This window comes from Piliocolobus tephrosceles, chromosome 3 (assembly GCF_002776525.5).
Source record: "Piliocolobus tephrosceles isolate RC106 chromosome 3, ASM277652v3, whole genome shotgun sequence".
Taxonomy (NCBI): Eukaryota; Metazoa; Chordata; class Mammalia; order Primates; family Cercopithecidae; genus Piliocolobus; species Piliocolobus tephrosceles.
Genome location: NC_045436.1, coordinates 158,961,198 through 158,978,983, shown reverse-complemented (window position 1 = coordinate 158,978,983; position 17,786 = coordinate 158,961,198). Strand labels below are relative to the sequence as shown.

At 42.7% G+C, this 17,786-nt stretch overlaps 1 protein-coding gene across 3 annotated transcripts in view; it reads left to right on the top strand.

Moving 5' to 3' along the window:
• Nucleotides 1–13,962: 13,962 nt before the first annotated feature.
• STIM2 (stromal interaction molecule 2) overlaps nt 13,963–17,786 on the top strand; it is a 166,082-nt gene continuing 162,258 nt past the window's right edge. For 2 of the 3 annotated variants that reach the window (XM_023223031.1, XM_023223030.2), the window contains exon 1: nt 14,015–14,656. In XM_023223031.1, coding sequence (XP_023078799.1) covers nt 14,248–14,656 — 409 coding nt within the window. In that variant the 5' untranslated portion in view covers nt 14,015–14,247. Of the gene's footprint in view, nt 14,657–17,786 lie in introns of all 3 variants that reach the window. The other variant, XM_023223032.1, reaches the window with a different exon arrangement.

Here is a 17,786-nt window from a genome sequence, read left to right as displayed (position 1 = left end):
TATGGTGGCAGGCAAGAGAAGAATGAGGACCAAGTGAAAAGGATTTCTCCTTATAAAACCATCAGCTCTCATGAGACTTATTCACTACCATGAGAACAGTATGGGGGAAACTGCCCCCATGATTCAATTATCTCCCACCAAGTCTCTCCCACAACACATGGGAATTATGGGAGCTACAATTTAAGATGAGATTTGGGTGGGGACACAGCCAAACCATATCACTTCTATAAGTGGAATCATATAATATTTATCCTTTTGTGTTTGGCTTTTTTCACTTACCATAATGTTTCTCAAGGCTTATACATGTTGTAGCATGTATCCAAATTTTATTCCTTTTTAAGACTGAATAATATGCCATCGTGTATATATCTAAATCTATACATTTCATTTATCAATTCAGCTGTTGATGGTCATTTGAGTGGTTTCTACCTTTTGGCTATTATGAATATCTTATATTTTTTAATGACTGTAAAATGGATTGTACACATTTAGGTTTACTGATAGTATATAGGTAATTCTGTTTCAGTTCATAAGCCATAATTATATTTTTAAACCTTGTTAAGAGGAGAAAAAAATCTTATTGTCTTAATTGGCACTTCATTAATTAGTCAAGTAGATCATTTTTCAACTGTTTATATTTATACTTTTGTGGAATGTTTGTTTATATTTTTACCTTTTTAGGCATCAGAATCTTAAGGTTTTTCTTATTGTAAGAGCTTTTTTAAATATAAAAAATTCTTCCATTGTCAAATGGATTGCACATATTTTTCCACTTTATTTTAGCATTTTCATTTTGAGCTTCTTTTCAATATAGAGAATGTTTTTCATTTTAATGGAGTCAAATTTATCAGTTTGTAAATTATATAATTTATTTGAAGCTTAGAAAATTCTTTCTCATCAAGGTTATATTTCTTTATCAAATTTAAGCATTCAACACTTTACCCATCTGGAGTTCGATATATAGTGTAAGATGATCTCTATTTATTTATTTTCTTAAAAACTAAGCAATATCTCTGGATACTTTTTAGTGCTAGTCTTAACCTTTCTGCTACACTGGACACTGCCAACCACTCCCATTGAGAGTATGTCTACCTTCTCCTTGCTCACTCTCTCCTGGTTCTCCTTCTATACTCTTGTTACTGATTTTCAGGCTCCTTCATTCTAACTTTCTCTGCCTGCTCCTAAGATGGATTTCAACCCTTTAATCTTCTCTTTGTACATTCTCTCTCACTCAGTAACCTGCCACTTGATCACAATTCCAGCTTCCACCCATAAACCCATATGTGAATGACACCCCCTCTTTTTTTTTTTGCAGAAACTCCTACTTGGGTTTTGAATCTATGTGTTCAGTCATTGATTTGTTCAATATCCACCAAATAGTAATTGAATGCCTATGCTACCAGGCACTCTTCTAGGCTCAGGGGATAAAATGCCTAACCTCGTGGAACTCTCATTCTCCTGGGAGAGACTGACAATATTATAAACACAAGCAATCTATAATATTTTAGGTAGTGATAAGGGTTATGGAGAAGGCCAATGCAGGCATGGAAGTTAAGAAGCAACTGTGGGTGGATGTGAGGGTTACAATTTTAAAGTGAGTTGTCAGACAAGATTCCACTGAGAAGGGACATCTGTGCAAAGAGCTGAAGGAGAAAGATGAGAAAGTAACTATTGTGAATATTTGTTCAAAGAACATTCTAGACAGAAGGAAAAGCAAATGCAAAATCCCTGAGGAAAGGTTGTGCCTAGTTTATTCTAGGACGGGTGATGAGACTGAATGGCTCCAGCAGACTGAATGAGAAGGAGAACAATAGGAAATGAGGTCAGAAAGGTAACTGGGGCCAGATCATGCAGGGGCCTGTTGATCATTATTGCTTTTACTCCAAGCTGTTTAAAGGTTTTAAAGAGAGAACTAACATGACCTCTTTCAGATGCATCAGAAACAGACACTGGAGGGCACAAGCAAAACAGGGAAAACATTTAAGAGAAAATCGCAACAACCCAGGCAAGAATTGATGTTTTCTTGTACCAGAGTGGTACCTGTAAGGTGGTAAGAAAAGATCAGATGATTTTTCTATTTCATTGATAGAATCAACAGGATTTGGTGAATGTGAATAAGGATAGAGCAGTCATTGACTAAGATGGGGACTACCAGGAGAAGTAGGCTTTGGGGAAAATATCAGGAGCATGGTTTTTGAGTATGTGAATTTGAGATGCTTATTATGTATCCAAGTAGAACTATCAGTATGAGTCTGGAGTTCACAAGATAGCTCTAAGCTGGAGTAATGGGTTTGGTAGTCATTAAGATACAGTGATATGGTGGTTAATTTTAATATGACTGGGCCACAAGGTGCCCAGATATTTGGTTAAACATTAGCATTGGAATTGGTAGACTGAGTAAAGCAGACTGCTCTCCCAAATATGGCTGGGCATCACCCAATCTGTCCAGGGCCTGAATAGAATGAAAAAGTGAGGAAAAGGAGATTCACTCCCTCTCTGCATGACTGCTTGAGCAGAGACATCAGTTTTCTCCTGCCCTCAGACTAAGCCACACCACTGGCTCTCCTGGGTCTCCAGCTTGTCAACTACAGATTATGGGACATTTTAGCTTCCAAAATCATGTAGCCAATTTCTTACACCGAATCTCTGTCTCTCTGTATTACATTTAAATGCTGACTGCACTTTTGCTCCTGCACATGTACTAAGGAAATGTGCAACTAAACATAACCCAAATTCAATAGACTCTTCTGTTTTATTCTTCACTTGTATGTGTAGAACCACCATTTTCATAGAACAGGAATGAACACTGAGAGGAAAGAGTAAACTGTTACATAGGTTTAAGTTTCTACATGGTTATTAAAATTTTACAGCAAAGTTAGCTTTGAGCTCCCTGGCAGCTAAAAAATAAATGCCATTTATCAAATTCTCAGAAGCTCTTTTGCTGTATGTTATTTCTTTCTTCTACTCTGTAACAGTAAGCCACTAGCTTTTCCAAAGATCCTGTCCCACCCATTTCTTCTCCTGTTGGTACACATTAATGCAGGTTTCTTTCATTTGTCTAGCCACATTGCTTATTATATAGAAATAGGCTTTTAGGTTTACATCTTTCAGATAATATGGTGTACTAGGTGCTTTCCAAGTGGTTCAGTATTAAAATACACAAACAGTGGCTGGGTGTGGTGTCTCACACGTGTAATACCAGCACTTTGGGAGGCTGAGGTAGGTAGTTTGCTTGGGTCCTGGAGTTTGAGACCCTGTCTCTACAAAAAATAAACAAAAATTATCTGGACTGTCATGTTGCATGCCTGTAGTCCTGGCTACTTGGGAGGCTGAGGAGGTGGGAGGATTGCTTGAGCCCAGAAGGTTGAGGCTACAGTGAGCTGAGACTGTGCCACTGCACTCCAGTCTGGATGACAGAGCAAGACTTCGTGTCAAAATAAATAACACACACACACAGACACACACACACGGGCCTCATGCACACACATACACACACACACGCGCGGGCCTCATGATGCCAAAAAAGATTATCCAATTATTTACATGAAAATGTTGAACACAATATGGCTGTTCTTCAAAGACTGCATATTTACTCTTCTGTAAGAAAGTTTTCACTTTATATATTTAAAAAGGTTCAGATATTACTTCTGATTAGGATGTCTTTCCTTCCTCTTTCTCTGGTTAACCTTTAATTTGGTAATACCTTTCTGACCTTCAGAGTCATCTCAACTGCTATTTCCTCTAAGAAATCTTCCCTAGTGCCCCAGTTGGACTGTGGTTATGTAGCATTCTATTTTTACCCTGATTATCACATTTTTACTGTAAATACTTGTTAATCTGTCTCCATCATTAGATGGAACATTTCTTGTGAGCAGGCGATCTGTCTCTTTAACCTCAGACGCCCAGCAAGTGACTGGCATTAGTAGTAACTTGATACATATATGATGAAAGATTAATGCCCTTTGCAAATGAAAGAGCTTTCATTTCAAATTACCACACAGATAAATGAAGATCCTCTTGCTGTTGAGTGAACCACTAACTCCATATCATGCCAAGTTTAAATCCTAAATCCATTTCTCAGGTTTTAGGGTCGCCCAGACATACTTACATCTGCAACATTTGGTTGGCTCTAAGAGGAAGTAACCTTTTCATTATTTTTATAGCCAGCTTTCTACGTTAGTAGAAAGTTTTTTGGGGGGATTGTACGTAGATTACCATTGGTGGTTAAACCGTATTCTCTGTCACTCTACAATTTGATTGGCTGCTATATGCCAGGCGCAGGATCAGATACTGTAAGTATCTCATTGAAGCCTCAAGGCAGTCTTGAGATTTAGGTTTATTGCTTTACTTAGGCATTTTGTGGGTCGTATTGTGCCCTCTCCCAAATTCATATGTTGAAGTCCCAATTCCCTGTACCTCAGAGTGTGACTGTATTTGGAGATAGTTTATTTACAGAGGTAATCAAGTTAAAATGAGGTCATTAGGGTGGGTCCTAATTCAGTAGAGCTGGTGTCCTTATATTAATAAAATGGGGAAATTGGGGCCTGGTGCAGTGGCTCACACCTGTAATCCCAGCACTTTGGGAGGCTGAGGCAGGTGGATCGCTTGAGCTCAGGCGCTCCAGACGGCCTGGGCAACATGGTGAAACCTCATCTCCACAAAAAATAGAAAAATTAGCCAGGCATGGTGGCACATGCCTGTAGTCCCAACTACTTTGGAGGCTGAGGTGGGAGGATTGCCTGAACCAAGAGGGGTTGAGGCTGCAGTGAGCCGTGACTGTGCCACAGCACTCCAGCTTGAGTGAGACTGTCTCAAAAAAAAAAAAAAAAAAAAAAAAAAGAAAGAAGAAAAAGGGGGAAATTTAGAGACAGACATGCAGGAAGATGATGAGAGGAGATGTATGGAGAAGATGTTCATCTACAAACCCAGGAGAGAGGCCTGTACAGATCCCTTGCTTACAGTCCTCACAAGGAACCAGTTCTGCTGACACCTGGATTTGGAGTTGTAGCTGCAGAACTGTGAGACAATAATTTTCTGCTGGTTAAGCCGCCCAATCTGTGGAACTTTTATGGCAGCCTGTGATGGTTAATTTTAGGTGTTGACTTGATTGAACTAAGGGACACCTAGATAGCTGGTAAGGCATTATTTCTGAGCTTGTCTGTGAGGGTGGTTCCGGAGGAGACTGGTATGTGAATTGGTGGATTGTGTGGGAAAGATCCACCCTCAATGTGAGCAGGCACCATCCAATCACTTAGGGGCCTGGATGAAACAAAAGGGGAAGGAAAGGGCAAATTCTCTTTTTTTCTCTTCTAGAGCTGGGACACCCTTCTTCTGCTGCCTTTGGACATCACAACTTCAGGTTTCCCAGACTTTAGACTCTGGGACTGGCACTAGCACCTCCCAATCCCTCAGGTTCACAGGCCTTCAGCCTCAGATTGAGTTATACCATTGACTTCTCTGGTTCTGAGGCTTTCAGATGTGGACTGAGCCACGCTACCAGCTTTCCTGGGTCTTCAGATTGTGGAGGGCCTGTCATGGGATTTCTCAGTCTCCATAATGGCATGAGCCGATTCCCCTAATAAATACCCTCTTATGCATCCATCTATCCATCCATCCCATTGGTTCTGTCTCTGTGGAGAACTCTAATACACAAGCCTAGGAAACTAATACAGACATGTAATTCCTTTCTTAATAGCAAAGAGAGTGGACTGATCCCAGGGTTGAATGGTTCCAAATACTTTTACTTTTACTATGAAATGATCTCCTTAACACTCAAACTTCAGGTGCAAAAGATGTAAAGTCAAGCTACTGAATTCCCCTTCATAAATTTACTTTTCTACTATTAAACTAAACCGTATTTGCTATTTAAATACTTATTTTGTACTACAGTATTTCTATGAGTAGTGATGTCTATAAATATATACCTTGCTGTGAGAAGTATAAGTTTTTTTTTTTTTTTTTCTGAGACAGAGTATCACTCTGTTGCCCAGGCTGGAGTGCAATGGTACGATCTTGGCTTACCACAACCTCCACCTCCCAAGTTCAAATGATTCTCCTGCCTCAGCCTCCTGATAGCTGAGACTACAGGCACGCACCACCATGCTCAGCTATCAAGTTCTTTTATTTACTTAGTGCATGGAGGATGAGACAGAAAGGGTATGTCTGGGAAAACTGAAAACAATCTAATTGCTTTAAATGTTGTCTATGTGCTGGTGACTCCTAAATCTATATCTACAGCTTGGGCTTTTCCTCTGAATTCCTGGCATCTATGTCCAATTACTCACTGACATTTCCACCTGGATGCCTATTAGGTATCTCAAAGTGAACATATGCAAAACTGAGTTTCTGCTGTCCTTCTGCCATCACTTGCTCTTCTCAGTCTTCACATCTTGGTTGATGGCAACTCCATTCTTCCAGTTGCTTAAACATTTCATTGTTATCCTTGACTTCCTCCTCTCACACGATGTATTCAGTTGGTCTGTAAATCCCATTGAGGCTGGGTGCAGTGGCTCACACCTGTAATTCCAGCATTTTGGGAGATGGAGGCGGAAGAATTACTTGATCCCAGGAGTTGGATACCAGCCTAGGCAACATGATGAGACTCCTATCTCTACAAAAAAATACAAAAATTAGCTGGTTGTCATGGCACAAGCCTGTGGTCTCAGCTACTCAGGAGGCTAAGATGGGAAGGATCGATTGAGCCCGAGAAGTCAAGGCTGCAGTGAGCCATGATTGTGCCACTGTACTCCAGCCTTGGTGACAGGGCGAGACCCTGTCTTAAATAAATAAATAATTAAATATCAATCCTGTTGATTCTACCTTAAGAATTTACCAAGAATTCTACTCCCCGCCCCCGTTTTTTTTTTTTTGAGATGGAGTCTCTCTCTGTCACCTAGGCTGGAGTGCAGTGGCATGATCTCAGTTCACTGCAACCTCTGCCTCCCAGGTTTATACCATTCTCCTGCCTCAGCCTCCCGAGTAGCTGGGACGACAGGTGCCCACCACTGCGCCCAGCTAATTTTTTGTATTTTTAGTAGAGACGGGGTTTCACTGTATTAGCCAGGATAGTCTTGACCTCCTGACTTCATGATCCACCTGCCTCAGCCTCCCAAAGTGCTGGGATTACAGGCGTGAGCCACCGCGCCTGGCCAAGAAACAACTTTTAAAATCTGATCTTCTTTCGTATTTACAATAATGCTCTGGGAATGTGCTCCTCTGTAATTGAAACCTCCACATTTCCAGAGTTCCTGTTTTCCTTCGTTTCCATGTCAGAAGGCTTGTCCTCAAACTCTCTTTTAATTATTATTCTTCCTCATTGAAAACGCATTCTGAAACACCTTTGTGTAAATACAAACACATCAAGACAAATACCTGATTTTACCAGTTCCTGGCAACTACATTATGTGAAATATGGGATCATTTACAAATTTACTTGACATTAAATTTTGAGGTAGAACATCTTGAAATAAACTATTTTCTTAAAATGATTTAACTATATACCAGAGACTGTGGAACCAGCATTTCATGGTGACAGATATTTTTAAATAATTAACAAAGCATAAATAAATAAAAGAAATAGCTATCTTTTTGGTGCTATTGTATGCCTGTGAGCTCCTTGGATTCTGGACTAGAAATTATCTTACTCATTTTTGATCTTAGCACCTAATATAGCACCTGACCCTAAAATGCATTCAATATTTGATGTATAAACACAAAGCTTTTCTTAGTTCACAATGCCTTGGTTCTCCTATGTCTTTGCCTTTATCATAAAGTTGAACCCAGCTTATGTGCCTCCCTGGATTTACCTGGTAATAGTTTTACGTTGAATGCTATTATTACTATCTAGGAACTTTACACCGTAACAGCATCCTTACAGGTTGCAGAAGGGATGTTTCCATCTTCCTTGGAGTGTGGCTTGTTGAGCTCTGTGGCTGCCTTGGTGATGGGGGCCAAGATGTGATGGTCCCCTTGCTCCAGGTCTCTCATGCTGCTTTTGGGCACAACTTTAATAATGCCTGGTTAATGCCTTGAATCTCCAGCCTTTTTTTTTTTTTTTTTTTTTCCCTCTGGGGCTTCCCTTTTGTTACAGAGGTGGTAGACGCTCCTGGGAAACTGCAGGCTGCAGGTGGACAATGGGGAGTGCTCCTGGCACCCATTCACTTGCTGGCTCAGCTCATGCATGTATAATGCCACTGCTGTTCAGGGATCTGGCTTCTCTGGCAGCTGCCTGGAGCGGCAGGTGGCATGACTGAAAAGTGCGGGGGAGTTTGCACCTCCTGCAGAAACCTTTGACTGATGGGAGCCAAAAGTTCCATTTTTCTCCCTTCTTCTTACACTGTTCCAAAACAGAGTGGTCTCTACTCTGGAGACATCATGAGAGACTGAGCAGCCAGCTCAGTGGTGTATCGCCTTGATATTTTTCTGCCTTCTTCTGTGCGTGGCTCATGTCTCCCTTCTCCTCACTTTTGCTTCCCCGGGGTTGAAGGAATTGTTGAAGGAAATCCTGCTCTCTAAGGAATTGTTATATGAGCCTTTGCATCAGGTCTGTTTTCTAGAGAACCTTTGAATGTCACTTTGGGCATATGGCCCTGTAAAGATTTCTATGTGTGTATCTTTGTTGTATGTGCTCTTGTAGACCGTTTGTGTGTTCTTTTTTCTACTTTCCTTTTTTGCAAAATTCAACTCAAAATGAACTCTTGTTTTTCATACCCTTAAAGGTTTAAATAATAATAGCTAACTATGCACCAGGCACCTTTACAATCATTTTTACTTTACAACAACCCTCTATCTAGGTATTAGCATAAGGACCTGGCTTTACTGGAACAAAAATACAGGAGTTCTTCACCTTATGAAGGGTTTAGGCTTCAGATGGCTGTACTTATGGCCATTTTTTAAATACATTCAAACTTAAGGAGTTTAAATTTTCAGTCCCTGGATGGATTTTCCACAAAAGAAGAGGGAGGTAGGCAGCCCTTTGAAGCTTTTAAACAGGCCCACTTTTCTTCTCCTTGCTGATATTTGTTGCATTGCATCTTTTTCTAAAGTAGGTGTTTTGTATACTTTAAGACTGAAAGTAGGTAATTCCTTTTGAACCCACTGGCAGCTTCCTGCCTCACAACTCACAGACACTATATTTTTAAAATTAATTTTTAATTGCCAAATACTAATTGTGTGTATTTATGGGGTACAATGTTTTGAGCTATATGTACACTGTAGAACGATTCAACTGAGCTAACATATCTATTATCTCACCGACTTAACCTTTTTTGTAGTGAGAATGTTAAAAATCTATCTTTTTAGCAATTTTGAAATAGATATTGTTAACTGTGGTTACTGTGAAGTACAATAGATCACTAAAACATAGTCCTCCAGTCTAACAGTAACCTTGTACCCTTTGGTCAGCATCTTCCCTTTCCCCAATCCTTCCCCCGATTCCCACTTAACCAGCCTCTGGTAATCATCTTTATACTCCGTTTCTATGAGATGAACTTTTTTTTTAGATTCCACATATGTGGGGTCATACAGTATTTGTCGTTCTGTGCCTGGCTTATTTCACTTAGCACAATGTCCTCCAGTTCCATCTATGTTGCAGTGAATGAAGAATTTCCTTCTTTTTTAAGGCTCTATACTATTCCATTGTGTGTATATACCCTATTTTCCTTATCCATTCATCTGTTGATGGACATTTAGGTTGCTTCCATATCTTGGCTATTGTAAATAATGCTAAAATGAACATGGGAGTGCAGATATCTCATTGACATACTGATTTCAATTCCTTTGGATATATACTCAGAAGTAGGGTTGCTGGATCATACGATAATTCTATTCCTAGTTTTTTAGAAACCTCCATACCACTTTCCAAAATGGGTATCCTAATTTACATTTCCACTAACAGTATACCAGGGTTTCCTTTTCTCCACATCCTCATCAACACTTATTCATCTTTTTGATAACCATCATTTTCTCACCATTTTCAATTGTGATGATCTTTACTTTAGCTCCATCACAATTCTAGTCCTCTGTTTATGGAAAATGTCAACATTCCTACTGCTTTAGCACCTGTCAGTTATCATGTGATCAATAATATTCATGTAACACCTCAAATTAAGCAGTATAGAGCAAACATACCCTATTTAATAATATAAACGACTCACCCCACATGCCCTCTGACTGCACTGGGCTTTAGCGGGCAAAGTTGACTTGCTTCTGTTGAGTGACTTTTAAAAAACGATGTTAGCTAAGTTAAATCTAGAGTTTTTGACTTCCTACCCCGGATGCAAGACATTTACAAAGACTTCCTTCCTCTGCTCCCAGAGAAAGCAGCAATAAAATTTTCCACCTTCACTACACCACTTGAGGACTATCTCATGCTTTATTGGGTTTAGGGAGCAAGGGTCTTGCTAATAAGTTACTTCCACGGTGTCACTTCTATTCCTAGTGCTTTATCAAACAGTTTGAGGACCCCATTTTTATGCTAGGGCTTCATTGACGGAATGGAGCCATCACATTGTCTATATCACTTTAGAGGTGTTTCCAAAGTTCTCAGCACCTCGAGTCTCTTGTTAGCGTCCGTGGACGGTCAGCGGGAAAACTTGGTACCTAACAGGGTTTCCACCAAAGGCAGCTCTCCGAGGGGCTTCACCATCAAGAGCAATCGAAACGGACCGGACCGCCCTGCTGGGTCAGTCCCGACATTCCAGGGCCACGCGAGGAAGTCTAAGGCGGGGAAGAGACGATCAATGGGAGGGCGAGGCGCCCGAATTCCCCACTTTTGTGCCTCCACCCCTACTCCCGCCCCACGCCCACCGCCCTCTCCACTGACAGTCCGCCGCTCCCGCCCACGCGGTGACGTCATCTCGCGGCGGCCGGGCGCCCCGCCCACATAGTGGGAGCCGGAAGCCGGGCATGCTGCGGCGCGCGGCGTCCCGGAACCCACCAGCCTGAGAACTCGCGCACCTGGGGGAAGCCGGCGGGAGGCAGCGGGCATGCGCAGGGCTGCGGTGGCGCAGGCGCCCTGCCGCGCCCGCCGGTCTGGAACCGGTTCTTCTAGTCAGAGCTGGCGGCGTGCTGTGGGCTGTGCGGGAGCGAGGGGAGAAGAGGGAGATAGCAAGCCCGACTCTTGGGAAGGGCAGGCTTGCCTCTGGGATGGGGAGGAGGCAGTGCAGAGATCCTGCTGTGTGTCTGTGCAGGGCGCGTCCCAGTAGTTTGGGATTTGCAAGAAGATGCAATCAAACGACATTGGCATACAAAGTGCGATGCGTTTATCCTAAGCCAAGAACACGCTTAGAATGCACGCCCAGAGCCAGTTCTCCCCGAGGGGTGGCGACGCACCTGTGTGCCGGGCTCCGCGCAAGGGCTTTCCTTGTTCTTTAATTCTCCCGCCGCCGCTAACAACCTTGTGGGGGCGGGCATGGTTGGATCCCCAATTTAAAAGTGGGGAAATTGAGGACAGATTAGCCGGTCTGCACGTAACACAGATGAAAAGTGGTGGAATTGCTGTTTTTTTCAGGTTTGCCTGATTCTAGAGCTCAATGTTGCCCATCAGGTGTTTGAAGTCATGAAGTCATGATTTGGTGAAAATGGGACAGTGAAGACGTTCTGTAAAAAAAAAAAAAAAAAAAGGCATGTCATGAGATTTGGACATTGAGAGGTATGGCTGTAGGAGTCGGGTAGGTGCCAAGGAAAAGGAACTCAGGGTAAATTTTGAATGGGATTTGGCGACAGGGAAGGAGAGAAAGCTTTCCGGTGGTGAGAACAAGGGAAAGGGAAGGAAAGGGAAAACAAAAACGTGGAGGTGGGAAAGGAAACATGGGGAGAAAGCGATTGCCTCATTTGGAGTCTTGTGTTTGTGTTTGGCTTGCAAATAGAAGCATCTATAATTCTAGGGTTGGGGTTTTCTTTCAAAGAAATGAATTTTCTCCTTTCCGTTCTTAGGGTTTATGCTATGATGCACAGTGACACCTACCTCTGTTTAGCAAGGTGCATTCCGGCTAGTCATTTAACAGCTGGAAACTTATATACCTGTGGCAAAGATGATCTGCGGTGGAGGGTTTATTCCTGGCCCCTGGCCTGCCTGACCTTGGTCTTTTTAGTGCTTGCCGGATCCTTAGTTCCTTTCCGGTTCCAGTAGTGAGAGGAATAATAAACACTTCTAACTCCAATACACTCTCAATGTCAACACCCTCACTATCTTTAAAAGAAGGAAAAAAATACGAAATCATCTTTGTTTAAAGAAGCCTGGCCCCTGTGATTTGTTAATTTGTTGTGTTTTTATACTGTTATTGCTATAACACAGTTTGCACTACACCATTTAGCAACTGATTACTACCTTGTATTAGCCTCTAATTGTTTAATGGGTGTAAATTTTATCTCCTTAAAAAGATTGTAAGATGCCTTAGTCATGGGACCGTGCTGTTTATCTCATAGCCCTGACTGCTGACTTAATTACCTTTTTCAAGTGTCTCCCTTGCTGAACCCTCACCACTCAGTACCCTGCCTGGCATACTAGGTACTCAGTCAACATTTAATAAATGAAATGATGCCTCCTGGAGAGCAGGAACAAGCTTGTTATTTATATTGTTCTGGTCCCCTAGCAGAATTATCTTCTCTGGTGGGCACTCAGCACTCTGGTGTGACTTCATTGCTGTCCCTTTCAGCAGGGGCAAGATAATCTCCTGCTGAGAAATAATTATTGATAGATTGACTTAGCCTCAGAGACATCCTGGATTCTTTTCTAAAGTGTGCATCTGCCCTTCTACAATAAACGATATTTGTGGTTATCTTGGCCAGGCTGCCTAATACTTTAGGAGAATGTAATTTGAGTATCTTCTTGGCTTGAGAAAGCAAACAAACCAATAAACAGAATCAAACCAACAGAACCCAATAGCAAAAGGATCTTCGTGTTTAATAACCCTATCTGCAAATTTTAAACAATTTTGTGCCCCGGGAGAGAGAATGCCTCCTTGTGTGTGAATTTCCAGGGCTTTTAATTTATAGTGATACTACATTCAACACTTCTTTTTAAATTTGAAGGGAGGTGGCCTTAAAAATATGCTGGCAACTGGTTTGGATGAGAAAGATTCCGGTTCTTTCTTTATCCAAACCAATTAGACCAGGTCTGAACAGGATTTACAACAGAGAGCAGACCTTGTGTGCCCCAAAATTTTGCTTTATTCCAGGTTGGCGAAAACAAGTCAACTGCACCATTGTTCTGTCAGCCGGTTCAGGATACGGCACAGAGTCGATGGGATGGGATGGGATGGGGGTGGGAACATGATGAGTTCACGTAAATGCCTGTACCTAGGAGAGTCAGAAGCTAGAGTAAATTCTCTTAAATAGGCCCTTTCAGTGGCTGCTAAATCTGGCTCATTTCCCATGAATTAGCTGTGGGACACTGGGGACAACTTAGTTCAAATTTCTGGGCCTTCGTCTCCTCGTTCGTAAAATGGGGATAACGATAATTTTGGAGTTATAGCATGTAAATGTGCAAAGCGGTTAGAACAATGCCTGGTACACTCACACATAGCACGTGCTTTGTGAAATGTTTGGCAAGTAAATAAAGCGCTAACCTATGCTAACCGCGTCTAAACAGCCAGCCACTTGTAAGCCCCACCTATACTAAAATTGCGGGGACGCTACTGTTTTCCGACTGCGAGATTTTCCTGACCCATGCAATTACTTTTGCTGCCCTCCACGAGGCTGTAACTCGCCCTCAGGATGTGGGACGTCTGGACTCTTCTCTCCGCCCCCTTGTAGCCCCCCACTCCCCCTCGCGGTGGTGCCGTGAATGAGGGAGGGGTACACGTCCTCCTTCTTCCCCGCCCCCTATCTTCGCGGCTCGCTAAAGCGTTAGTAACCGCCCCGCCGTACTACCGTTGGTCCGGGAACGCCTCCGGGGCGGGGCTGGGGTGCCGCGCACGCGCTGTACAGCAGCGCCGCGCCTGCGCCCTGGAGGGCCTGAGGGAGGCGGGGGATTGGTATGCGAGCGAATGTGCGAGGGGAGGGAGGCGTCCCGGCGGAGCGTGGTACTACGACCAGCGCCGGCCGGAGGGGGCGGGGGGATGCGCCGCGGCGGCGGCGGCGGCGGTGGCGGCGGCGGAGGCGCGGGCGCTGGGGCTGGTGTTTGGCGGCGCCAGAGCAGCGGATCCCGGTCTTGCCGCAGCAGCAGCGCGGGTGTTGTGCACCGCCTGAAGACGCCGTACCTTTCTACCCCCCACCTTTTTTTTTTTTTTTAAATAACCGGAACCAATGAACGCAGCCGGGATCAGAGCTCCGGAGGCCGCCGGTGCCGACGGGACCAGGCTGGTGCCCGGCGGGAGTCCGCGACTGAGGCGGCGGGGGCGGCCGGAGGAGTCGCCGGCGGCGGTGGCGGCGCTTCGGGGAGCAGGCGAGCGGCAAGCGGCCGGGGCGCAGCTGCGCTTTCACCCGGCTCCTCCTCGGCGCCCTCATCCCGCCTCGACTCCCGGCCCAGCCTGGGGTTGGCTGCGGCGGCGGCGCTGGGCTGCGTTGCTGGTGCTCGGGCTGCTGGTAGCCGGAGCGGCGGACGGATGCGAGCTTGTCCCCCGGCACCTCCGCGGGCGGCGGGCGACTGGCTCTTCCACAACTGCCGCCTCTTCTCCCGCCGCGGCGGCCGGCGATAGCCCAGCGCTCTCGACAGGTGAGGGGCTAGGGGGCGGCGGGCGGGGCTCAGCCGGCCGGCTGCGGTGGGACCCCCCCCATCCCGTGCAGAGGCCAGCATCTCCGCCGGACGTCCGCTATTCCACGGCCCCGGCCGGGCGTGATGCGGAGCCCTGGCTGCTGTTCCGTCGCGGTTCCCTGCACTCCGGACATCTTCCCTTTTCACCCCAACACCCCACTGTTGCCGAGCCTCTCGACGGCACTGGTTCCCCTCCCTTCAGTCGGGCTCTCAGATCTTCCAAGCTGAGCAATGCGGTGGTTTCTGTTTGGTGCTGCAGAAGAGCCAGCAGGGTCTGCAGGGGACTGGGCTGATTTTTTTTTTTTTTTTTTTTTGAAGCTGCTGGAAAAAAGTCAGCAGCAGCATTGCGGTATTGAGTCTACCTCTGGTGCTGCTTTTGCAAAGGCAGCTGGCAGCGAGTCTCACCGGTTCAAAGCCCCGCTGAACACAACGTCCCAGGGGAGGCTGCTAAAGAGGATTCTTTGAGAGCCATAATACCTGGTGATATTAGTGGTTCCGTGTTTGTGTGCAGAAATGCCTAAGTTTACTGTGCATTTTTTTGCGGGGTGGAAGGAGGCCGTTTTAAGTGATGGAAAGTGTTTGCTGGTGGGAGCATCACTGGGTGACAAAGGGTGCAGAAACCGCAGCAGGTAACCAGAAATTATACCTAAAATTTGCAAAGTGCAGCATACTCGGGGCTTGCAGCTAGCAATACAGTTCTGATAGACTGCACCAGCACCTTTTTTTTTTTTTTTTTTTTGTAGAACGTTCTCGTAATTGGGAACTTGGAAACGTGCTTTGTAAGGTTAAGTGCAGAATTGTATCCTTTTTAAAGCCTTCCGGTGTTATGTACAACTGATGGGTTGTGGTTTAAGTAAAAGTTATGATATAAGGACCCTGAAATGATTTCTTTGGGAAAAGTAATGGAGCTAAAATAATGATTTTTCTTTTTTGTATTTCACTTAGTTTTAAAGTAGATCTGTAGATTTCCCACGATAATTTTAAGACTAAAAAGTTTAAAGAGGCACAAGATGACCCATGATTAATTTAACCAAAGTGATAGTCCAGCGGGCGTCTGGAAGTTACGAACAGCTTCTCTGACAAGTGCTCAGAAACCTTATTCTTTAAAGCCAAGCAGTTTCTCTGGGTTCTATGATAGGATATTTACTATTCTAGAGAGAAGAAGGATGTTGGTAAACTTTAAAGACTTTAGAGAATGTAGAGTATAGAACATAATGATCAGCATGTTTAACTTTACCCTGAAGCATATCAAGCCCTATTAAATGGAACTTGATACATCAAACCTACCATTTGGGTAACTGGGATAAAGTGATTATAAAATAATCAGCATTAGGAGCATAATATAGTTTGAGTGAGAAGATAGGCCAGACAACTTTATGCTTTATGCTTGAATAGTATTTATTCTCCAAATAAAAATGTGACAACACAGGAAAGTTGATAAGACTATAATTTGGAGATTTAATGCCTCATGCAGGAAGGGAAGGAGCAGAAATATTTAGGTTTGTAGAAGGTATAAGAGTGGTTTTGGGTTTCTCTAGTAGAAAAATTTGGTTAATACGTAATTGGCTAATGCTCTGTCAAAAAGTAATTGCTAAAAAGGCAAGCAATTCAGAACATTTAGTATTTACTGACTGCTAATATTTTATACTGTGTAGATCACATTAAGAAAATTGCTCAGATGGAATTTTATTTTAATAAGCTATTTACAGTCCTTTTTAAGACTCAAATTTGTCTGTACTTATTTAAAGCATTGGGGGAAAAAGGTGATTCTTACTGGAAAAAAAATCCAATGTATCACACAAAATGAGTTGTGCCATAGGGGTTTAAAATAAGTTTGCTAGAAGAATACCCTGGAATTATTTCTAATGTTCTTTTACTTTCCTTTCATCAGAATATTGATTTTTAACAAGTTAAACATTTCCACTTAAAGTGTAAATCATAAAACTACACAATATACAAATTAAATTGTTATTTTAATAAGTTTATGTAAATACAGTCAATAGCACTCATATCTTGGTAAAGGTAAATTGAAAATCTGTGATGAAGTTAGAGAATATTGAAAATTTGTTTGAACTATATGGCCTCTATAGGGCAGTTTCCCATTTTTAAGATTGTATGAATAGTGCTTTCTTTTATGGTTCTATTTGTAAATGTTATGCAAAGCCTAGAACCTAATTTATTAGCATTAGTTTACACTTCAGGAAGTAAAACCATAGACTGAATTTACAAAATACTGTGGTGTGGTGTCATATTTTAGGCAGCGTTAATGGATAGAGATGGAGTAGAGCATCAGTAATAAGAGAACTAAACTTCACATGTATTTGGAAAATTGAAAATTTTTGAAAGCCTTCTGAGAGAAGAATTGGTGTCTTTGGCTTCTGATTAAAGTTGTGATTTAGCAGTGAGTATTCTTAATCGCTCTGCAAAATGACAACCAAAATCACTTTTCTGTTTTCCTCTTGAGACTGGTGTTTTTAATACTTACCTTTAGAAGCTCCATAAGAGTTTGCCTTTTACTAATAAAATCTATGAAACTTTCTTTTTCACTGCAGTTTGCCTCTCAGGTGTTTTATTTTAGGGATTTAGTGTACTCTAAGAATAAATTGCCTTTAATTTATCCTGTGTTTATTTGCTCAAATAAACTATTATTGCTCAAAACTATACAAATCATCCAAATAGACACATTGTCATAATGAACACAGGTTTATATTTCTTTTCCTTTTTAAATATTACCTTTTCAGAATTCAGTGTACAAATTTTTTTTGATGAGACAGAACCAATATTCATAACATTGTATAGTAAGGGTTTTAAATGACATATACAGCACTTATGTATTTAGAGCACTTACTTTGAAAGTGATTGAAAATTAAAGCAAGTTAGGGATAGGTGACTGAGAGCTTGGTGATTGTGTTCTAAAGCAATACTTTAATAACTCAAAACAATACCTTTTTTTTTTTTTAATTCTTTGCCAAACAGATTTAGAGTTGATGAATTGATCCCGGTGGGGAGTGACCAATCTCATCCAGATAGGGTCCCTGAGAAATAGCTTATGAAAGCGAAACAGCAACAACAAAATGCCAAATAATTGAAA